General features: G+C 47.1%; 7 protein-coding genes across 7 annotated transcripts; 4 read left to right on the top strand and 3 right to left on the bottom strand.

Moving 5' to 3' along the window:
• Positions 1 to 492: 492 nt before the first annotated feature.
• On the bottom strand, positions 493 to 1,867 carry GL218_06974 (Calcium/calmodulin-dependent protein kinase; the record flags this gene model as incomplete). Its single annotated transcript, XM_033583712.1, has 4 exons — positions 493 to 885; positions 945 to 1,330; positions 1,393 to 1,549; positions 1,616 to 1,867. 4 exons carry the CDS (start codon positions 1,865 to 1,867, stop codon positions 493 to 495), a joined length of 1,188 nt encoding a protein of 395 aa, XP_033433206.1.
• A 2,804-nt stretch (positions 1,868 to 4,671) lies between these two features.
• GL218_06973 (putative ubiquitin-conjugating enzyme E2 W) lies at positions 4,672 to 5,263 on the top strand (the record flags this gene model as incomplete). The annotated part of the gene is made up of 3 exons (XM_033583711.1): positions 4,672 to 4,716; positions 4,787 to 4,937; positions 4,995 to 5,263. 3 exons carry the CDS (start codon positions 4,672 to 4,674, stop codon positions 5,261 to 5,263), a joined length of 465 nt encoding a protein of 154 aa, XP_033433005.1.
• An 871-nt stretch (positions 5,264 to 6,134) lies between these two features.
• Positions 6,135 to 8,479, top strand: GL218_06972 (Vacuolar protein sorting-associated protein 33A; the record flags this gene model as incomplete). Its single annotated transcript, XM_033583710.1, has 4 exons — positions 6,135 to 6,212; positions 6,275 to 6,470; positions 6,691 to 8,292; positions 8,352 to 8,479. 4 exons carry the CDS (start codon positions 6,135 to 6,137, stop codon positions 8,477 to 8,479), a joined length of 2,004 nt encoding a protein of 667 aa, XP_033433204.1.
• A 1,194-nt stretch (positions 8,480 to 9,673) lies between these two features.
• Positions 9,674 to 13,039, top strand: GL218_06971 (Lysine-specific histone demethylase 1A; the record flags this gene model as incomplete). The annotated part of the gene is made up of 2 exons (XM_033583709.1): positions 9,674 to 9,966; positions 10,060 to 13,039. 2 exons carry the CDS (start codon positions 9,674 to 9,676, stop codon positions 13,037 to 13,039), a joined length of 3,273 nt encoding a protein of 1,090 aa, XP_033433006.1.
• A 1,712-nt stretch (positions 13,040 to 14,751) lies between these two features.
• Positions 14,752 to 15,861, bottom strand: GL218_06970 (ATP synthase subunit gamma, mitochondrial; the record flags this gene model as incomplete). The annotated part of the gene is made up of 3 exons (XM_033583708.1): positions 14,752 to 14,880; positions 14,950 to 15,667; positions 15,803 to 15,861. 3 exons carry the CDS (start codon positions 15,859 to 15,861, stop codon positions 14,752 to 14,754), a joined length of 906 nt encoding a protein of 301 aa, XP_033433205.1.
• A 1,094-nt stretch (positions 15,862 to 16,955) lies between these two features.
• On the top strand, positions 16,956 to 19,980 carry GL218_06969 (DNA topoisomerase 1; the record flags this gene model as incomplete). Its single annotated transcript, XM_033583707.1, has 4 exons — positions 16,956 to 17,004; positions 17,144 to 17,391; positions 17,463 to 19,784; positions 19,840 to 19,980. The coding sequence occupies 4 exons, from the start codon at positions 16,956 to 16,958 to the stop codon at positions 19,978 to 19,980; spliced, it is 2,760 nt and encodes a 919-aa protein (XP_033433103.1).
• A 1,208-nt stretch (positions 19,981 to 21,188) lies between these two features.
• On the bottom strand, positions 21,189 to 23,272 carry GL218_06968 (Aromatic amino acid aminotransferase C56E4.03; the record flags this gene model as incomplete). Its single annotated transcript, XM_033583706.1, has 4 exons — positions 21,189 to 21,461; positions 21,604 to 22,763; positions 22,843 to 22,879; positions 22,979 to 23,272. The coding sequence occupies 4 exons, from the start codon at positions 23,270 to 23,272 to the stop codon at positions 21,189 to 21,191; spliced, it is 1,764 nt and encodes a 587-aa protein (XP_033433104.1).
• Between the last annotated feature and the right edge of the window lie 279 nt (positions 23,273 to 23,551).

Below are 23,551 nucleotides of genomic sequence, written 5' to 3'. Positions count from 1 at the left end.
GAACTAAGATGGAACGTAACTGTTCTCGCTACTTTCAATTACTTATTCTGTCCTACTTACCCCCTCCCTACCTATGATATCGAAGAAAATAATCAACACACGTCCGTGGCGCATTAATTAATAAAAACCAATCAGCAACCGCAAGAGGAACTAGACGAAACGAAGAAGAACGTAATATTTAATATAAAAGCCAAGCTCAACAAAGCACTGACCAAACGCAAAACGGATATCAGGAGGGAAAGAGGAATAGAGAAAAAGAACACGAGGAATCTCTTGCTTCCCCGGACCGAATAGCCAACCACTTTGTTCCGTCCACTCTGCCAGCCCGTGCTGCTATGCGTTGTAATGTGTTTCAGTTTATGACTGACAAAAACGATTTTTCATCATGCCGTCCTTGGATATCTTTCCATTCCCATTGCCCTTCCAAATACGAAAGGGGGGTATCTATTATATCGCTAAGATGCGTTTCTAGCTCGATTTTGGTTTATTTGCTCAACCCTGGAAACTCTTCCGCTTCGCCTCCTTTTCCACTTCTTCCGTGACCTTTAGAGTCTGCTCCTGCTCCTTCATCTCGCGGACTTTAGCCAGAACCACTTCGCGGAAGATGGCACCCTTCATTGCGCGTGTGAGCTTGCCCTTGCCGGTCTCCTGCTGAGGCGACGCGGGTTTGTCTGATCCTTGGCTGGCTGGAGCTACTGAATCATCGGCAAAGTCAGGGTGCTCTGGGTCGTCTTCTTGGATCTTGAGCGCCTCGATACGGTTTGTCAGTTTGACAAGTTCGATACCACGACGGAGTCTTGCCTTGGCCATGTAGGCCTTGATCTCAGGAAGTAAGTTGTGATCTGAGGCATTTTCGCCGCTGAGCCAGGGGTGCTTAAGTGCTTGCTATGGAGATTATTAATATGGAGATGTAGAATCTGTGGTGGAGGATAAGTGTGACATACCTTGCTGGACCACCTGTCTTCCGGATCCGGTTGCAACAGGCGCATAATAAAGTCCTTCGCATCGTCACTCACATCTCTCCAGTAGCGCTCATGGAAGACCACTTTCCCATTACTGCATTCGTCGATCAAATCCTGCAGGTTTTCGGAGCGGAAGGGAGAGTAACCACAGAGAAGAGTGTAAGTAATGACACCTAACGACCACATATCCACAGGCTTGCCATGACCTTTCTTCAACATGACTTCCGGTGCTGCGTAACCAAAAGACCCCGCCATTGTAGTCAGAACCTCATCCTTGGTATCAAGCATCTTTGCAATTCCGAAATCTGCCAAGACTAAGTCGGAATCGGGGTCTTTGCTGAGGTAGAGGAGATTCTCGGGCTTAAGATCTAGTTGCATACAGTTAGATAACCGTTATATAGCTACTGGCGGTGCTGTTTTTACTACGTACCTCGGTGTACTACGTTCCTGTCGTGGAGGTAGCTGACAGCGTCGAGAACCTGCCTGATGGTCTGTGAAGCGTCCTTCTCTGTGAACTTGCCCTGTTCGCAGATGCGATCGAAAAGTTCACCGCCGGTGGCGAGCTCGGTGACAATGTACCATTTATCCTATACGTAACAGGGTCAATTGAAGTCCGCTCGAGAGCACATATACTTTGGATTAGTAGGACATACCCTTGACTCGAACCAATCCACGAAGCGAACAATGTGAGGGTGTTTAAGACGCTGGAGCATATCTAGCTCATCCCAGACCATTTGCTCGTTTCCCTTAACATTTTTCTTGAGGATGATCTTAATAGCGACTTTGCCTTTGGGGCTATCTGCTTCGCGCACGATACCATATGTGCCCGCACCAAGGGTTCGACCAAATCTGTACTTCGCTTTTCTTTCGTAACTTTCTGGCTGGCCTCGAAGGCTGCTAAACATCGCGTTGACTATAGGAGTGTTGTAGTTAGTAAAGAGTGGTGGTTATATTGGCATTATACACTCAACGCTTCGACGAAGGGATTGAGACCAGCAACGAGCGAATCGACGAGGACATAGCCGAGACGATTTTATTGTTTTTCCCTGAAATAGAGAGGGGAGACACATTGGATTAGGCGTTGGGGGCTGAGATGACAAGTGAGGATGGTAGAGAAAAACTCACAACTCATTGCGACGTGGGGTAAACTGAACAAGGAGAATCGATGAATGGTGAGGGGCTTCCTAAGTTGGTCGTATGCTATTTTGGCCGATAGGTTCGTGGAGTCGAAAGGAACGATCCCCTCTCAAAGAAGGGGAAGGGGAATAGGAAGTTAAGTATGTAGAAAGAATCGAAGTTACAGAGAACTAAAAGCACAGGCCGTTAAAAAGACAACGAGGCTTCAGCTGCTCTAGATAACGTTCTGTAATGTATGCAGGTCAGAGATATGTAGGTAGGTATGTTTAGGTACCATACGGTAATGAGGTATTGGGCTTGAAAAGTGAATGAATGAATGAATTGCAAGCCGTAGGTGGATTGTCAGATAGGTAACAGGGTACCGAATGGTGCTAATTTGGGTACGGGTACGTGGATTTGATATAAAATACCATATAATACGCGTATACGTACAATATGTAATTTGTACTCGTACTTTGATGTAATAATAAATGTTGTACTATGGGGTAAATCTTGTAAGTGGTAGAAGTTGGCCCCTCTTCTAATGGTTCCTTCTGATGGACCCCTCCTCTTAATTATTATTTTAGGTGGTACCTAGGGTAGGTATGAGTAGCTGAATTTTGATCGACTCTTATAAAACTGGATCGAGGGGCTTTCCGCTTTCTGTTATACGGTTGCCGATGTTTGCCGTATTAATTTGATAATTATTGGTACTAAATAATCACTTGACGTGGAGGATGAGGTAGTTTGTGTAATTTGTGGACATAAAAATAGTTGAGAGACAGGGAGAAATATATCTATCCGTATCATCTGTATCATCTGTATTAGTTGTACCTAGATGTTAGGTCCACAAAGGTATGACCCTATAATCCCATGTGTTTTGCAGGTAACACCCTGGTTAGGTAGGCTGAGTTTGGAGGTAACCTTTTTGTGTTTAGTCGTCTCTCTGTCTACCTTACCTTACAATTGTACCTAACATATCTAACATACATATGTCCTAGGTATGTGATATGATGTGATATGATATATTCGGAGAAAGCCTTGCCGGGTACCTTGTCCAACTAGGTGGGGTTATGAATACCGCGTATTGCATTGCGCCTATCGAGAGGCAGCTTGTGCATCCCAGCATCATCATCGCCAGTATGAGGTATGTATTGCTGATAATATTAGTTATTAAGTAACCTTCAATAGCGTATGTGTTAGGGCGACTCAGCCGCAATACTGGGGCAGTACCAGCCGAATAGCTCCAATAACTTAGCATCCACGAATTGAATCCAGTGGATGGCTCAAGTGTGTGTAATTAGATAACCTGGTTCACGCGCATCTTCGGAATCCGGAATACCGGCCACGACCAGCTTGCGCCAGCATAGGTAGGTTAGGTACTCAAGCAGCAGGCCATCCTTGGGTTCCCTCACTAGAAGGTACATATAAGCTGTGGCTGAGTATGATAATCCTTCTGGAGTAAGTTCAATATTTCCATAATTCAATTCCAATGCCAATGCCACACTTTATGATGTGGCTTCGAAAGAAAAATGATAAAAAGAATCCTTTGCCTGCGTGTGTATTGATTTGGAGAACCACGTATGTAAGTTATAAAGAACCTTTGAAGATAACGGGCTTACATGAGTAATTAGTGCAGTGCCGACTATCTAACAACAGTCGTATCACATGCGAGAAACCTATATAGAACATAGGTAATATTAATTTGAAGCGACGCACCCCCCCGAGGTACAGAGTAACAGATATATATGACTAAGGTGTTCCAATACATCGGACTTTAGGTGATCATATAGTTATAAGATTATGGAATTGATGATGTCAACTTGTTTAACTTACCTAAGGTAATAATTTATTATTTGTAGAGTGAATTTGGAGAGTTTCGCCCACCTACTTTCTTATAGCAGTTGTATAATATAACTAGTTATAACGTTTCTTAACTGTACTTACCTCCTGCCTTATACGCTAACGGAAGGAGTCATCTGAGAGGCGCTTATTATCGATAACCAGGATCCATAGGCTACTCGTGTAGGTAGGTCGGTATAAATACTAACGTCACCTGGCAGTCAGGCCGAATACTACGCGCCTACCTACTGCAGGTAGCTTTGTTGAAACTTGACTTTGCGGGGCAATTCTATTTTCAAAGCTTTAGGGGACCTTCACTTGCTGCTTCCTGCAATAAAAAAAATCATACAATACATTCGAACATATCGGTTATTTTCCTCCTTAGACCTGCCATCTTTGGTCTCGGAGGAGCTTAGTTTCGACAGACAATGTGCACCTCAATTTAACATTAGTTACTCCAACTCACAAGGTATTTTGACCTACCTAAGCTCAAGCTATCCAAACTGCCTTGCGCACCGTCTAACTTATCTAGAATAATTTCCTGTACTGCTGTACTGCTGTACTGCTGCCTCGTTCCTTGACTGCACCCGATCGCTTGATGCTCTTTCGGGTTGCTTCGAAGTCCGCTTAAGTTTGGCGAACAACTCAAATCGCGAGGGTTAACCTAATTAGCGGCAAAGCCGAGTAACGCCACTCAACATTGAACGTCAACCTACTTGCGCCTCTTCGCGTGTCTGTTCTCCGTTTCAAAATGGCCAACTTGGGTCCTAGGAGGCTGACAAAGGAGCTGGCTAAGGTATTATCGATTCTTGCAAGAAACAATTGCTCTTACAATATGACATTGCTAACAAGATTCTGACCTTCAGATCTCGAATAGCTTGCCTCCCGGTATTGCTTTAGTCTCTGCAGATAATCTCGAAGAGTGGTTTCTTGACATCCAAGTTCTAGATCAGAATCCAATCTATGCAGGCCAGACATACCGTCTAAAGTTCAAGTTCAGCACCTCGTACCCCATTGGTAGGCGCTCCCACTATCCATTTCACTGGAGGCTGAGAACTAATGCGAATGTAATAGAACCCCCCGAAGTAACTTTCGTGAAGCTAGAAAACCGCCCGATACCTATGCACCCTCACATCTACTCAAATGGAATCATATGCCTCGACTTACTAGGGTCACAAGGATGGAGCCCCGTCCAGAACGTGGAGAGCGTATGCATGAGCATCCAGAGCATGTTGACAGGAAACACTAAGAGCGAACGTCCACCCGGCGACGAAGAATTCGTACGCGGAAACCGCTTGCGACCTAGAGACATCGATTTCTACTATCACGATAACACCGTATAAAAGTATCGCGTCTATCTTCTATATTCCCTGGTAGGATTACCAGTGGCGGTTTCACAACTTGGCGGTTCTCTGAGACTCGAAATACCTTGTTTCACTTGCATAACTTTTGCCTGGAGTAGATTTGCGAGGCGTACTTTGTTGGACACTTAAAGGTATAGGAGATTCATCCATCCAGTCAGGCTGAATCCTCTCATGATATTAGTAGCATGAAGCTGATAGGCATTGCGTGGATAGGCGGCATGCGATCGTCCATATGAGACATCTACATAGGAGCAAAGGCCCCTTTGTAATTAGTATTTTACGACTACGATCATGATCCCACGTTCTGAGTGATTGTAGCTTGGTTTTCCGACACGATTATTACTTGAGCAAATCGTAACACCGAGGTCAATATATAACATTTTGATAACATTCTTAACATAAAGGTGTAGCTAGATATTGCTTCCTCGTAGAATTTAATATCATACAACCATGCGACTATTCACATAACAATAATATATACGACAATAAGATAGTCCCATCAATGATAGATGTATAGGTTAGGTATATCAATAGTTAGGTACATAAATACATACATCTTTATATAGAGCGGAGCTGTGACGTCGTGTCCCTCCTGCTTGTACAATCGGCTAACTAAAATTGGAATAAGCGATAAGCTCTTCTAACCCACCTAACCTTACCCAATTTAACCCAAGTTAACCTAAAGTTCCCCAAGCTTTGAAGCTACCCCCCCAGTTCCATTTATAATTCCTCCAGAAAGCTCCAGTTACAATTCCAGCTTCCAGCTTCCAGCTCACAACTCACAACTTACCAACTCTATCTATACACCGTTTCTTTCGCTCACGAGTACCACCCCCATGAAGAGCTCATAATGGCTCCTCATGCGGGGTTCGACGCCGAACAGATTAGAGACAATGCTCGAAAGGATCTTCTTTATCTTCTTGAAGGCGTAAGGCTACTTTAAACCTCTGCCATCTTGTTTGGATAATCGGGAATAACACGACTACTTAGGTTCGCGGGAAGAAGAATCTCGTCATCGAGCGTAGCTTGGCTGGCCCAATAGGTGTCGTAGTCAAGGTATCAACCCTACAAGATTATGGCGTAGACAAGTTCTTCATTCTCGAAAATAAGAATGCTGACACGAGCCAACGCAATGTCGTGTTTATGGCACGAGGGGAGTCTGCCCGCCACGCTCAATCCATAGCAGGTTCGTCGTCTCCCTCATATTCATCTTCGCTCTCATCCTCCGGCACCTCTTTCAACGTCGAAGAATCACGGGCTCTCCAGTAGGCACCATGGAGTTATTTTCCAATTCACGATACCAGTCAATATTGCCCCAATATGAAAATCTTATGAGCACAACCTATAGTGTTTTCGCCAGAGTCGACGCACAAGACACCATCGTAAAATACTAACATTTGGTACAGAGCATATTAAGCGGCTACAACGCGAAAGCCAGACCGGTCACGAATTCCACATCTTCTGGGTACCCCGCCGTACTCTGGTATCTGATAAGCTCTTAGAGGAAGCTGGTGTGTTAGGCGATGTGAACATTGCGGAGCTCCCGTTATATTTCTTCCCACTTGAGCGAGATGTCCTATCTCTGGAGCTCGACGACTCTTTTCGGGATCTTTTTCTATTCAAAGATACAACACCGACATTTCTAATGGCGAGAGCCTTGATGGGAATTCAATCCAAACACGGACTATTCCCGCGCGTCATTGGAAAGGGTGACAACGCGAAGCGCGTGGCGGAACTACTCACCAGAATGCGACAGGAGATACTGGCTGGGGAAGATGCGAGTGAAAATACCCGGTCTGGGCTTACACCAAGCAACACGATAGAAAGTGTGATATTGATTGACCGCGAAGTCGATTTTGTTACGCCTTTACTCACGCAACTGACATATGAAGGGCTGATTGATGAGGTCTGGGGGATTCAGAATAATCAAGCTGATATCGATTCTACTATCGTGGGAGCTCCGCCACAGCCTGTATCTCAGAGCGCGACTACTCCGACAGCCAGTGCCCCTTCGAGGAAGCGTAAAATACAACTGGATTCTTCAGATAAACTTTACGACGGACTCCGCGACGCAAACTTCGCAATTGTTGGTACACTACTCAACAAAGTTGCACGAAGGTTGCAAAGCGACTATGATAGCCGCCATTCGTCTAAGACAACCGCGGAGCTTAAAGACTTCGTGAAAAAATTACCCGGCTATCAAACAGAGCACCAGAGCTTGAAAATACATACTGGGCTTGCCGAAGAGATTATGAAACATACACGAGCAGATCAATTCAGTCGCATGCTAGAGGTCCAACAGAACCTCGCTGCGGGTGCCGATCCCAGTTCCCAATTTGAGGCTATTGAAGAATTAATCGCAAGAGATGTGCCGTTGCAAGAGATACTGAGACTCTTATGTGTATATTCATGCATATCTGGTGGTATCAAGACAAAAGACTTCGATCATTTTAGACGCTTGATATTAGAAGGCTACGGGTACCAACATTTCTTAACCTTAGTTAACTTGGAAAAGCTGCAGCTATTCTTATCTCGCGCTTCGCCTATGGCAAGCATGATCCCTATGCCCGGTTCGGGGACGACAACCGGAACTAAAACAAATTACGCCTACTTACGCAAACAGCTTCGTTTAATCGTTGACGAAGTTAATGAGCACGACCCCAATGACATCGCATATGTATATAGTGGCTATGCGCCCCTTTCGATCCGTCTCGTACAATGTATACTGCAGAAGCAATATCTCCTTTCCATTACACGTGGCAACGGGACGACTGGCGCAAGCACAGCTGCTAGTAGCGGTGCGCAAGGGTGGCGAGGTTTCGACGAGGCTGTGAAACATGCACGGGGTCAGACGTTTGACGAACTACAAAAGGGCGAAGACAAAGCAGTCAAGGCTCGAGCTCTATTATCTGGAGGGGGCGACAAGAAGACGGTGTTTGTTGTATTCGTAGGAGGAATAACATTTACTGAGATCGCTGCGCTGCGATTTATCGCAAAAAAGGAAGAAGGTCGGTACCGTATTTACCCCTATGATATGTTCTTTCAGATCAACTAACAATGTTTTTAGGTAGGAGGAATATTGTAATTTGCACTACCTCGATCATTAGCGGGAATAAGATGATGGATGCTGCGGTAGAGAAGAAGTCATTTGCGAGGGAGCCACCTAAGCCGGCTGCTGCTTCGTCTACGGCCTAGCAATGCAACCATTTCCCTTGTGTCAAATTCACCATGATAGCAGCCGCATCCTAGCGTACGATCATATGGGAAGAATAGCTCTGATTTATGTATTTATAATAGCTGGGTCCAACGAGTAGGGGGATAATGAATGGTACCTATGCTTGGCAAGGTGAATGAGGTTTATTAAGATCTAGACCCAAGGGATATTAGCGGATGCGAATTGAGGATATATTTAGCATTGTACTTATTCTATAACTATTATGTGCATCGCTGATTTATAGACGCGATACGACACTAGGAAACGATACCGGGTGCCTACGAATATCTAAGGTCAATTGTTGAAGATAAGTGAATCTATAGATCAACAATTACCCTTAAGTAGATAACGATTTTACGTCAATACACAGATAGACACAGAAGACTAGGGGATCACGTGCAGTAGCGGCGGGGAGCACGGAGCACCGGCTCCAAAAGACCAAAAAATTGAAGTGGCAGAGTGGCAGAGTGGCAGAGTGGGCAAGCCCGCAAGGGTAAGTTTAGCGGCTAGCGCAAGATTAGGAGGAGCTTTTAGTTATATGGCATTACTTATGCAGATTTGAATTTCTGTGTAGGTACATACATACATGTCTTAATACGCCAATGTCCATATCAATCTTACCCTCTCCTCCCCCTTCGAGATTGGGTTATAAAAAAAACCGAGGAAATCTCTCCAACCTCTATTAATGCAATGCACAATGCAAAAATAACACCTCTCGAATCATTATAATAGGTTCCAATTATTCAATCTTTTCGAGACCTAAAACAATAACCGATTATAATCGAGTCGAGATTTATGTCTCGTAAGAGTACAGTACTGAGACCCGCTTATTTTAACTGTGCGTGATCATTCGATACTTTAATAAACCTCCAAATTTGATGAGGCAAGGTTCTTGTATGTACACTGTTGACTAACAAGACTCTCTAGAGTTCACAAGAGTCAAGAGTCCAAAGTCCAGTCTCCAGTCTCCAGAGTCCAAGTTGCCGATAACTTGCGGTAGTCAGCATGACATTTAAGTGTCAATTTCCTGCAACCAATCTAAAACGAGATACTTGATTATTCAATGGGAGTCTTGGCCAAACTCCTCATACACGAATCCCGGACGACCTCGCTCATACCCATATATCGATGCATGTGTATGTCTCCAACCAACACGGAATCTGAGCTCGTCAGCTATGAGCAGCACTCAGGAGGTCTTGTTGGAGGAGGGTAATTTTATAGGGTCGGGCCCTCTTATGGATTTAGAGGAATTGGACCATCATCTAGAATCAATACTTGCCTCTCCGGCTGATATCACGAGAACTCTTCCAGCAGCTCTCCTTGCGGACTCCTTCAAATCATATAATCCCAGGCTATCTACCTCAAGAGACACCCCGAAGACAGAATCTGAAATAGTTGTTCGAATTGACGGTATGGACGTATCTTCGGATAATATGGCCTCTGCGCCTGTATCACGACAAGATCCTGCGTAAGTCTCTCATGTGATATATCCGTAATAATCACTCCCACCATTAGTCTCGAAACTCTAGTACCATGTTTCCATATCCTAAACAGATAATAGGTCTCATCACAGTCAATCACCATCAATAAATTCCAAGTCTTCAAAGGCTCACGAGAACTCTGGAAATTCATTCGGGTCATCAACTTCGACCATGTCAGATCAGTCAGAATTGACATCTCCACCATCATCGTCGCATTCAAGTAAAGCGACAACGCCTATTGACATGGGTTCGTTACAAGAGCCGCTGATGACCCACATCGACAATAAAACCACAACTAAGGCAAAAAGACGCCCATTCGACGTGCGACCACGAGTATCTATCCCGACAGACATCTCTCCACATGAGTATGCCAACCAATGCATAGCCGCAGCCGAGTCTTCTCGACTAAATCCTTATGCTCTACATCAGGATGAGTACTTGATGTTGAGAAATCATCTCAGTCATGCTCAGGTGACTACCTATCTGAACATCCGAAACGGGATCCTACGATTATGGTTGAATAACCCTCGAATCGGAGTTTCTCGTGAAGAAGCTATTGGATGTGCCAAAGATCCAAGATGGTTCGACGCTGCAAGCGTATGCTATGACTGGCTCCTTCGATCAGGATATATCAACTTCGGCTGCGCAGAAGTTTCCTCAGCTCAGAAGCGGCCGACGAACGTCAAAACGAGCAAAAAGGGAAAGACAGTAGTTGTCATTGGTGCCGGAATGGCTGGCCTGGGGTGCGCAAGGCAATTAGAGAGCTTATTTGGCCAATATGATAAACGATTTCAGCATTTGGGAGAGGAAGCTCCGAGGATAATTGTCCTCGAGGGTCGAAATCGCCTAGGCGGTCGTGTGTACTCACGTGCACTTGATGGCAGCAAAAGTCAACATCTGATAGGATTTCAAGGCCGGCGGCATAGTGTAGAGTGTGGAGGCATGATTATCACTGGATTCGAGCGAGGTAATCCACTAAATATTTTAGTGAGAGGACAGATGGCCTTGCCTTATTATGCTTTACGACCTGACACCACCCTCTACGACGCCAATGGCAAGGCTGTGGACGATGTACGGGATCGCCTTGTCGAAAAGCTTTACAACGATTGTCTTGAACGAGTAAGCGACTATAAGTTTAAGAACCCGCCGTCCAAACTCATTGAAGGCAACAAGGACCTGATGGATGAAGGTCGGGATAGTTCATCTGAAGGTCAAAAGACTATCGCTCAGGTTGAAGAGGCAACGGCCGCTCTCCCGCAGGCACCACCGGTCTCAGAGCAGAGCTTAGGGCCTCAGATCAGTCTCGTCCCCGTCTCTACGGACCGAGCAACTGGTAGAACCCATGTCAAGCCGGGCACCCCAGCTACCCTCAAGGCAGCCTTTAAAGCGCATCTGATGGGTTGGGCGCTCAAGGAACATGTGACTGAGGACTATGATTTAGACCTTGAGACAGCAGCCAAAGCTCCTAATGCCACCCTTGGCTCTGTCATGGACGAGGCGATTACGCAGTACAAGAATATCGTTGATCTTACGCCCCAAGACTTTCGACTTATGAATTGGCACATAGCCAATCTCGAGTATAGCAACGCAACCAATTATAATCAACTGAGCATCGGAGGCTGGGATATCGATGCTGGTAACGAGTGGGAAGGTAAACACACAATGGTGGTTGGTGGCTACCAAGATGTCGCATGGGGTCTGGCAAATATGCCTTCGCGATTAGACGTTCGGAAGAATACTAGCGTTAAACAAATATTCTACGATCCCGATGGACTAAAAGCTGCACGTGTCGAATGCGAAGATGGCTCGACCTTTGAGGCAGACTATGTGGTTTCTACGATTCCTCTCGGAGTTCTCAAGCATGGCAATGTTGAATTCAACCCTCCCCTGCCGCCTTCCAAAGCAGGCGCTATTAGTCGCTTGGGTTACGGTATTCTTAACAAAATCATTCTAGTCTACGCAGAGGCTTTTTGGGATACGAGCAGAGACATCTTCGGTTGCCTACGAACTCCAAACTCTCGCCATAGCCTCAAGCAGTCTGAGTACACTTCACAGCGTGGGCGTTGCTTCCAGTGGTTTAACACGTCAAATACAAGTGGCATCCCAGTACTTATTGGACTAATGGCTGGAGATGCTGGCTTTGATACTGAACATTCCAACAATGACGAGCTCGTAGCTGAAGCCACCGAGGTCCTTCAGAGCGTATATGGTGCTAAAGTTCCCCAACCGATCCATTCGATCGTCACACGCTGGGGTTCTGACAAATTTGCTCGAGGGTCTTATTCCTCTGCCGGCCCTTCGATGCGTCCGGACGACTATCAAACGATGGCTAAATCAGTTGGCAACTTATTCTTCGCAGGCGAGCATACAACCGAGACTCACCCTGCTACAGTACATGGCGCATACCTATCTGGACTACGCGTAGCGTCGGAAGTAATCGATGCTATGATCGGCCAAATCGAGGTCCCCACTCCGCTGATACCACGTAAAGAGTCCGCTTTCTCTTCCCAGGGGTTGAAGCGCAAGGAGCCTGGAGATGGTCCATCAGCCATCTCCCCCAAATCCAACAAACAGGCTCGCATTGATGAGTATGAGGCCGCAGTTTGGCGACATGTCATAGCGGCAATCGGGGAGCGACCTTGGCGACCCCAGAAAGTTGCGGGAAATGCCTATCTTCTATATAGTAAGGCGTTCTTCGAGGCGGCACGCAAGCGGTGTGCAGAGGGCCGCCGAGCTGGCAAGGGCAAGCCGGGTCCAAACGAAGTACGAGTCATGACAAGTAAAATGTGGAAGGAGGCGACTCCTGAAGATCGAAAACCGTTTGAAGATCAAGCGTCCGATCAAAAGCAGAAGTATAATGAAGCATTAAAGGCCTGGGAAGCGAAGATCAAGGAATGGGATCAGCGTTACCCCATAGTAAGAAGCGAATATGAAAAAGACCATAAGCTCGTGTTCGAGGACGAGGGAAGCCCTACTAGTGAGAGCGGAAGGGAACGGAGACGCGCTAAGGTCAGCAACTATGCTGAGAGTGAGGGAAGTGATATCGACATGGAGGAGTAAAACTTTGGAGCTAGGGTAATACGTCCACTCCAAGTTCTTTCGATTACATACATACGTTAGGTACCTATACATAACCAAAACTCTGGGATAATACCTCTATTCAGAGGGGTAGGAGTTGTACAAAAAGATTTACTAGGAGGCGCTGGCCTACCGGCTGGCGCGTATAGGGGTTAGGCATATTTACGTTTGTCGTTGGCGTACGGGCTTTGCATCGGAAGTAGTCATAGGGGGCGTTGGGACGGCGTGTGATGGTTCCTGAAGTACATAGTTGCTAAGGCCCAAAGGCTCTACTAAGAGCCTAACACGGGGCTTCTGAAATACGTTTATTGCGATGCGTTTATCATATTCATTTCTTGCTTGCGTGTAGTTGTGATTTGTGTCTTCAACGTTAAGAGGTAGTGATGCCGGTGACTTGAGCTGGATTATAATACCCACATATTTTCTCCTGGAGAAAATTATAGACTTGTATTTCCTGACAGAAGTAGGTAAGGCCGTGGATTCGTGGTTTGTTAGATTACTTGACTATTGACTTTAGGGACTAGGAATCTGAGAAGTTGATACCTAGGTAGTGATGCTGTCCTTGGCTAGGAAGCCGTCGGATGTATTGACAGGCAAGTGATAACGTGAACCCTTACACATAATGCTTAAATAGTCTGAAAAGGCGCTATATCATTTTCTGCGACTGGCCGTATACTATTAAGTTAACGTAGCAGCTGCCAGATAGGGTAGGTGGATGTTGTGGTTTGGGAAACTTGCATATTAGGTAGGGTAGGTTGGTAGGTATTCAATATATCATTAGGTAGTTAGTAGAAGCTCTAGGATATGATATGGACTGCTCCTGTAGACTACAGGGTGGACAAACATGTTGGAATGTAATGTCACAAACTCTGCTGCATGTTTCTGAGAGGTAGGTAGGTAGGTAGGTACCTAGTTTCCTAGAGCTATGCATGTAGTTAGTCCGTTTGGTATAAAGTAAAGTAGGTAGATACCTTAGGTATACATGGTAACGTGGCGGGAGGGTGCTTCTGAATCTGTTATGGATTGCTTGAGTATCTAAATTGATGATAGCAAGTAGATCTGTGGACCTTGGGGCTTCTATGTGACGTGTTAACCAAGACATGGCTCGGCTGGTTGATGTAGCCCTGAGGAGGTAGTGGTGTTTATTGAAGACGCAGGGGTAAACGTGTCTATCTCAAATTATATCAACTAAGTGGCTAAAAACTCCAAAGCGTAGGGGGGAGGGGGGGGATAAATAGACAGCTTCACTTGATATACTAGATGTCGTTTAAATTACCGCTGTGTAGGTGGTTTGTCTTGGTGAGCTTGAAGCATGAGTGGTCGAAAATGATAGGAGGTACTTTGTCTATCTACCTTGTCTATCTCTATATGATATGGTACTGGTAGTAATGATCTACCCCCTCACCGTATTAATGGGGACGGTCAGTGTAGTTTAGGTGAATATACACTGCAGCTAACTCACGTAGAAAGCCTCTAAGCACTGCTTCAGGGGCAAGTTGACGTTTCAGTCGGATGCAAAACTGCGTCACATAAAACAAAGAGGATAAAGAAGGCAAGTAGGGCTGAGGAACTAGTTCATTGAATTGATACATCCAAGGCGACAGCGCCGAGGTTTTGCTTAGGGTACTTTGATACAAAGGGAAGATGCGATTGGATTATTCACCACCCCATCTATTTTTCTATCACCCGCCGCTCTACATGTCCTCCGAGGCGGTGGCACCAGTGATGATTTCGACTAGTTCGCCTGTAATGACGGCTTGACGAGTTCGGTTGAAAAGAATCTGGTACTTGCTGATCATCTCACCAGCGTTCTTGGAGGCGTTCTATAAAGAAGGTTAGAGGCGGGGAGGCTTGATAGTTTGATAAGGTTGAGTTTGACGGTTTAAACTTACATCCATAGCCTGTTGTCGGGCAGAGATCTCGCAGGCGTGTCCCTCGGCAAGAGCCCAGTAGAGAGAGTTAGCTAGGGCGTATTCCCGGAGGTTAGACAGAAGCTCCTCGTCGACCTCGAAGGCAGAGAAGTTGGGGGAGTTGGCAATGGCCTCCTCCGAGAAAGCCTCGATGATTATGGGTTCGTAGCTGGTAGCGTTGATGAACTTGTTGTGCACAATCTTGATGTCAGTGTAGTCGGTAGGAAGCTGCGTAACCTGGTCGGCGATGGCCTGGGCATCGGCGAAGGTCGGGATATCCTTTCCAATACCGGCGAAGCTGAGAACGATGTCCTTGGCATTCGTACGGCTGAGCTGGGCCCTGGACTTCTCTCCGATGAGAATTAGATCGGCAGGTTGATCGTTGGCAGCTAGTTGTCGGCGCATAAAACGCGAGAGACCGGAGTGAACACCACCGCAGAGACCCTTGTCGGAGCTGCACACGATATACAAGGTCTTCTTGCCCTCACCCTCGAGGGGCTTAGTCTCGGCGGATTCGAAGACTTCGTTGGAGGTCTGGCCGTACTTTCGAGAGTCGTTCATGACACGTTGGGCACGGGTCAACTTGGTGGAGGCCACGATCTTCATGGTGTTGGTGATCTTCTCGATATTCTTGATAGACTTTAGACGACCTTCGATTTCTCGAAGGGTAGCGTAGCCAGCTGCTCCATTGTTGACGGCACTGTACCAATTCAACTATTAGTACGTCTTTCTTTATAAAATTCTTAATTCTTAGAGACGTGATCGAGGGATGTATTTTGAGGGTAGTCGACGAATTGCCTCATATAATTCCATCCCACTTCAAGATCCGACGTACCGAGCAGGAATAGCCGCAGCTCCAGCTCTCAGAGCCGGTCGTGCTACCCTTGAAAGCATCTTGAAGAACTGAAGGGTGAGTCGTGTCCTAAGCCCTTAGATAAGGATTGATTGCGATGCGATGGGGGGGGCGCAATCAATTGTTGACTCTGGGGGAACAATTATTTCGATGGAGATTCGATTTGATCTCTTTTTCCAACCAAAAGCTTCTTTCCTCGCAGTTCCCGACCGGGCCACACTTGCGGCTTTCTCCCACGTCCGGAAATTTCTCGGCTCAAAACGAACCGCTTTACTAGGTACATAGGTACTTAAGGTACAATGTAGGTAAGTCTGTACCTCTTGCCAAGCAAATTAATCTACATGTATTTTGTATCTTTTTTGTTTTTCTTAAGCAGGCTAGCTGGTAACTTCTATTTGGTGGTCCTTGCGCACGGTACATGTACAAGTAATCACGATCCCATCCATACATACGGACGTACCTAACCTAAGATGTATGTACTAATTCGGAAGCGACTCATCTCATGCAGCCTATATTAATATTATCTAATCATTTTTCTATTTGCTCTAAGCCATTTTGGGCTCTTCTTTACCAGGTTCACTAACAATTTTTTTTTTCCTTTACTTTCTACATACCACATGCAGCAAGGCCAGCACTGAGCAAGCCCAGCAAGCCCAGCAGCCAGCAGTTCAGCACGTAGCAACAGACCAGCCCGGCCGCAGCAGTAGGGCATTCTTTGGATTCTTCCTACCCAGTCCCTACTCATCTCTTCTCCACTCATAAGGACAACACCTGGCCAATAGGATCCGCAGCGGACTCAACCTGTGGCTAACGGGCTAGACTTTCCAATGAAGCCTTCTTTTCCAAGTCCTCACACTCGTCGTCTCTGACTTTTTCCCCTTCTAATCTCACCATTTCTCCCCCTTCTTCACTCTCGTTGCTTGTTTGTCCTCTCTATCTTATAGAATAGGGTGGTGCACTACGGTGTGGTCCACCCTTCCTACAAATCAATATCGCAAAAATTCACTTTAAACCCATCTTTCGCGCTCTCTTTATTCGCACCTTTACCTCTCGAATCCTAAATTCTTACCCGAATCCCCTGCTAAGTCAACACCACGCACTCGCGACTTCCCGACGCCGACGTTACGCCCCCAACATGTCCGACTCTGACGACGACATGCCTCTGGCTCGCACCAACGGCCATCGTAAGTCGACTTTCTTTACTTGTGACTGATCTAGGTAGTCTGTCGTACTGGTGTCACTTGCCTTGCGCCGTCCCATCATACTAAATTCATACTCCTTCATTCACTTATCAAACTCGGACCTATCTACCTGCCTTTTTAGTTCCTTCCAGCCTCGCTTTTACTGACGCGCCTTCCGATATTTTAGTCTCGACCTCGAGTAATTCCAAGACCGGAGGTAAAGCCATGAACCACAGCGCTACCAAACCCAAGCCTGCTCCTGTGTCCATTCGCAACGGGCCAGTCAACAATATGTCTCCGCAAACAAACGGCAATGGAAAGCGCAAGTCGAGGGTTTCTACCAATAACGTGAGCTATAAGGACGCGTCAGAGTCTGAAGATGGGCGATTGGTATGTTCGGATTTGTTTACACCGGAACCGTGCCGCAGTGTAGAAAGCCTCTGTACTAACCCTTAAATCAGGCGAAGCGTCAAAGAAAAGTTGTTCCCGACGACTCCGACGATGAGATTCTCAGCAAGAGGAAGACTAAGCTACCACCTGCTGCTAATGAGACTGCTATGATGGAAGATTCGGACGATGACCAGCCGCTGAATGCCAAACTTGCTTCTAAGAGGAAGGCTATCGAAAAGAATGCTGAAAAGGAAGCAAAGGCCATCAATGCGAGCGCTTCTAAATCGAAGAAACCTACTCCAAAGAAGGCCGTCAAGGATGAGTCTGATGATGATGTACCCTTAGCAGGTGCCAAGGGGAGAAAGCGACCATCCAACGGCGTCAATGGAAAGGGGAAGGCTAACGGCGTCAAGAAAGAAGAGTCTGACTCGGATTTGCCTATTCGCAAGAAGGCAAAGACCGCTCCTGGCAAGGCTAATGTGAAGGCTGAGAAGTCTACCCCAGCTAAGAAAACTCCAGCCAAGAAAGCCAAGAAGGAGGTGAGCGAAGAGCCAGCCGAAGGTGATGATGAGGAAGAAGAGTACCGTTGGTGGGACGCCCCCAAGAAAGAGGATGATAGTGTCAAGTGGACTACTCTTGAGCACAATGGTGTTCTCTTTCCCCCAGCCTACGAACCCCTTCCAAAAGATGTGAGGCTCATTTACGATGGCACTCCGGTAAATCTTCATGTTGAAGCTGAAGAAGTTGCTGGTTTTTTCGGATCGATGCTCAACTCAACCCACAACGTTGAGAATCCTACCTTCCAAAAGAATTTCTTTAGCGATTTCAAGGAGGTGCTCGACAAAACAGGCGGAGCAACAGATCGAAAAGGCAACAAGGTCAACATCAAAGAGTTTTCCAAGCTAGACTTCAAACCCATCTTCGATTATTATCATGCCAAGAACGAGGCGAAGAAAGCTCGCCCGTCTGCCGAAAAGAAGGCGGAGAAGGCGGAGAGGGATAAGGCCGAAGCCCCGTATATGTACTGCAAATGGGATGGTCGCAAAGAAAAAGTCGGCAACTTCCGAGTCGAACCTCCTGGGCTGTTCCGTGGTCGTGGCGAGCATCCCAAGACTGGTAAAGTCAAGAAACGAGTTATGCCTGAACAAATTACCATCAACATCGGCAAGAACGCAATGGTCCCGGTCCCACCTGATGGCCACAAATGGAAGGCTGTTCAGCACGACAACAAAGCCACATGGTTGGCAATGTGGCAAGAGAACATCAATGGTTCATACAAGTATGTCATGCTCGGTGCGACCAGTGCTGTCAAGGGCCAGAGTGACTTCAAGAAATTCGAAAAAGCTCGAGAGTTGAAGAAGCATATCGCAAGGATCCGCAAGGACTATACAAAGGATCTGAAGGCAGAAGCCATGGCTGACCGTCAGCGAGCCACAGCAGTCTACCTGATTGACAAGTTTGCTCTGAGAGCTGGTAACGAAAAAGACACCGAGAATGAGGCCGAGACAGTGGGTTGTTGCTCGCTCAAATACGAACATGTCACCCTCCAAGAGCCTAATACCGTCATTTTCGATTTCTTGGGTAAAGACAGTATTAGATTCTACGATGAGGTCACGGTTGACCGACAAGTGTTTAAAAACCTTCGAGTATTCAAGAAGCCACCGAAGAAGGAGGGCGATGATATCTTTGATCGCCTAACAACTGCGCAGCTGAACAAGCATCTTTCCTCTTATATGGCTGGCTTGACAGCGAAAGTCTTCCGTACCTATAATGCTTCTTACACCATGTCGAACCTACTCAGGGACTTAAAGGTCTCAGATTCTACCATGGCAGAGAAGATCAAACTATACAACGATTGCAATCGGGAGGTTGCTATTCTTTGTAATCACAAGCGGACTGTCGGCGCAAGCCATGAAGCTCAAATGGAAAAGCTTGGTGATCGAATCAAGGGCCTTAAGTATCAAAAGTGGCGAAACAAGCTGATGCTCCTAGATGTGGACCCTAAACAGAAGAAAAAGAAGGGCGCTGAATTCTTCGAAATGGACTCGGATCTCAACGAAGCTTGGATCCTAGAGCATCAGAACTTTTTAGTCGAAGAGCAGCGAACGAAGATTCAAAAGAAGTTTGAGAAAGACAACCAAAAGCGCCAGGAGGATGGCGAGAAGCCTTTCCCTGATAAGGAGCTTAAGGAGCGCCTCCAAGCTGCAGATGAACTAGCGAAGAAATTCAAGAAAGAGAATAAGACTAAGAAGGTGGAAGCCGAAGGAAGAGGTCCGACTGTTGAGAAGATTGAAAGCAACATCCAGAAGATAGAAGAACGTATCAGAACCCTGGAGCTTCAAGCTGCCGACCGTGATGGCAACAAGGAGGTTGCTCTCGGCACTTCCAAGATCGTAAGTTATATTAGAGACATGCTTTGGTTAAAGCGGATGCTAACTTGGTGTCTAGAACTACATCGATCCCCGTCTCACCGTTGTCTTCGCCAAGAAGTTTGACGTTCCTATTGAGAAGTTCTTCTCTAAGACTCTGCGTGAGAAGTTCAACTGGGCTATCAAGTCGGTAGAGGACGACGATCACTGGGAATTTTAAAGCGATGAGCTATCTATCTATTATTATTACTCTGGCGCATCATCATCAGTATATTTATTGTATAGTACACATCCCGCTAATGGCGTTCGATGGTTAGAGAGACCTAGAAAAGAGATGACAGCCGGGGATGGAGGTCTCAGAAGCAGACCGGGGGAAAGGAAGAAGGCGTAAGGACTTGTGAGAGGAGGCATAAAAACACTTCTACAGCATGACCAGCTACGATCGACGAGCATGATCGGACGAGCCAGGTACTTTAGCATGGCGCGGTGCATTCCGGGGGGTGCGAGTGTCGGGGTCGGTTCATGGACAATTCGATTTGTGTCATTTCTACTAGAGTAATTCTAGACGGACAGAAATACGATGCATTATTAATTTCCTCATCTTGGACTAAATTTGCGAAGCAATACCTACCTACCTACTCGTACAACTATACGTAGTAGTGATTATGCATGTAGTTAAGATCTAATTATTACATATGTACTGAGAGGCTATTCGAAATGGATTTGTTGTAAAATAATGGTAGGGCAATATGGTAGAGCAATATGGCTGGGTAGTATCTAGGCAAGTAATAGCCTATCTAGCCTTGTTCACAACTAGGCAGAACATGACGGAATCAATATATGCGCTTACTCGTTACACACCAGCTAAGCATATATGAAGCGCCCGACCATACAGATGAATTCGATATATTGGATCTTTCACACTGCAGCAGCCCATACGTCATGCAAGCCACCTGTATATGATTCGCCGGTATAACGTGCATGAGCTAGAGCCAGCTAGAGGTCTTCCATTCCCGTCCATCCATGTCCTGTCCTATCTATGCGAATCCTATGCGGCTCAAAAAAGAAAAAAGAAATCTTTGGAAAAAAAAAAGGGGGGGAGGGGGTTTCTTTTTTTTTTTTTTTGGAAGGCCTGCATGCTATGTTACCGCCTTTTTAAAGGTCCGTCAGATATAAGCCTCTAGGTAGGTAGATAGGGTGTACTTTGGTAGCTATGTAGATGGATGGATGTATGTATAGGAGGTAGGTAGGTATCTAATTACACGGCTAAGGGGGGTTAAGTATGTATGTATTGCAGGTATCATGGCTCCAACTCCGACTTCAACTCCAACTCCAACTCCAACTCCAACGGCAGCTAGTAAGTACCTAACCTAACCTAACCTAAAGTAAATCTTGCCAAGAACAAGTGCGATTTCCCTACTTAGGTACCTAGTGACCGTTGGTGGTGGTGGTAGAAAAGCTCTCGCGCACGGCAGCGCCGAAGCGTTCGATGGCGGCGTCCATAGCGGCCTCGGAGGCGGCGGCGAATGTGGTGCGGAAGAATAGGCCGCTGGGCGGCTGGTCGCGCTCGGCGCGGAACCAGGACCCGCGGATGGCGAGGACGCCCTTGTCGATGCACGAGTTGAAGATTTCTTCTTCGATCTCGAGGATGGATTTGGTGGTGGCTTGTGGGTGTTGCGTGTGGTCGACTTGGAGCCAGAGCTGTAAGGGGGGAAGGGGGGGGTGTTTGTTAGTTATCTAGGTAGTTATGATATAGAGGGGTTGTGGGTGTGAAAAGGGGGTAAGGGGGTGACATGGTAAAGGGGGGAGAGAATAGGAGAATAGGGGGGAGGGGGTAACTTACAAACATACCCGCAGCCGGCGGAACCCAACTCACGATATCGCGAGGGAGATGCTTCTCGCACGCAGCCAGGATCGTGTCCCTTCGTCGCGTGTACTCGAGCCGCATGTGCATCAGCCACCTCAGATATCCCTCGTGTCCCCACGTCTCATCCACGAGCTTATACATGAGGATCTGGGCGATCCCGCTGGGGCCCTGGCTGCAACACTCGGCGTGCCGGATGTACCTCTCGACGATCTGCTCGCTGGCGGTAATCCAGCCGACCCGCGACCCCGGAACAACCACCTTGCTAAACGAGTCCAAGCGCATCACTCGCCCGTCTACGTCCATGCTGAGCAGACTAGGGACCAGGTTGTCGAGGAATTCGTCGACGGTAGCGGGGGCCGGGACGGCGGGGGTGTTGGGCCCGGTATACGGTTGCATCTGCAGGAAATAGTACGGCTCGTCCTCGAGGATGTAGACGTCGTGTTTCTGGCACACGGCGTAGATATCCCGGCGGCGCTGTTCGCTCTGCGTTGCGCCGGTGGGGTTTTGCCCCGAGGGCACCGTGTACAGCAAGGTGGGTTTCCGGGCGCCTCTGGACTTCTCATCCCAGGACGACAGGATCTCGTCCATGCTCTCGGGCAGCAGACCTTGTCCGTCCAGACGCACGCCGAATACCTTGATTCCCAGGGGAGCCGTGGTTTCGAGGGCTGTTGAAAAACTGTATTCTTCCGTGAGTATCGAGTCTCCTCTCGCGCGATCGCAGAACATTCTCAGCGCTTGCTCGAGGGCCCCCGTGCTCCCGATGGTCAAGGCACATCGCCAGTCCGAGTACGGCAGGTCGCGGTGGACAAGCTCTGTGTGCTCGGTGACCCAACGTAACAGCTGAGCGGAGCCAATGGCTTGACCGTAGTTCATGGCGATAGACAGATCGTACACGCCGCCGTTCTCGTCCTTCGCAACATCATACTTGCCTATCCTGACATCCTGGCCCGACAAGGCCGTCTCTGCTTCAGTGAAGTGAGGCGGTGTGGGCACGTGCATGCTCAGGGAGTCGATAGGGAAGTTCTCCGCCGACGGCAATCCGCCGCCGAGGGAGATGAGCCCGGGCTTCTTGAGGTGCTTGGCTGCCAGCTTGAGCACGCAGGCTTCCCGGGCGATAGACTCTTGGCTAAGACGGTCTAATGGGGGTAAGTGTTAGAGAGCTAAGACGTTATTTCTATATAAGCGAGAGGGAGTGGATGGGTAAAGTTGACTTACGATCCCATCGTTTTGCTTTGGGCTTATCAGGCGCTTGCTATACCGCAACATCCATACCAAACGTCAGTTAAAAAAAACTCTAGCAGATAAAACAGGTAGATACGGCATAAGACAGGAAGACAGCGAGTTTTCTCACAGGAGACTTGAACATGTCACTATCCGAATAAGACGCCGTGGGAGCATATAGCTTGCCTGCCCTTGCCCTCCGCTCCTTGATACCATCGATCGTCAGCCGGTCGTGGGCCTGCTGGCCAGCAACAGGATCCTTCTCCACCAACATCTCGCTTGCAATATTTGAATACCGACGGTGCTGGGAATTAGTAGAGAACAAGTATTTTCTAGAAGCCGGTACAAAGCGTCGAGTCGAACGAACAAGTAACAACGACGACGACGAGAGGGTGCGATAAGGATTGCAGCTAAGTCTCGCCATTATGTCCAGGAGCAAAGAATTCTAAAGTTACAAGATATATTACAGGCATCAAATTAATGATTACCTAAGAGACCCGAAAATTATAGACTCGTGGTCGAAAAGTTGTTGTCATAATTGCGGCTTTCCCTTTGTTCACCGAGTCACACTCGCACTCATAACGGGCCTCGGTGCGATAACGGGGGACGATAGTGGGGCTCCGGCCGATTGTAGCCGGCCTTAACTAACCAATACCATTCCCCGGTTTATACCACCTATTGACGTTTTAGGTCATACGTAATT

Source organism: Daldinia childiae (genome assembly GCF_008694065.1).
Source record: "Daldinia childiae strain JS-1345 chromosome Unknown Scaffold8, whole genome shotgun sequence".
NCBI lineage: Eukaryota > Fungi > Ascomycota > Sordariomycetes > Xylariales > Hypoxylaceae > Daldinia > Daldinia childiae.
The sequence above is the reverse complement of the archived record's forward strand: the minus strand, read 5'-3'. Positions and strand labels throughout refer to the sequence as shown.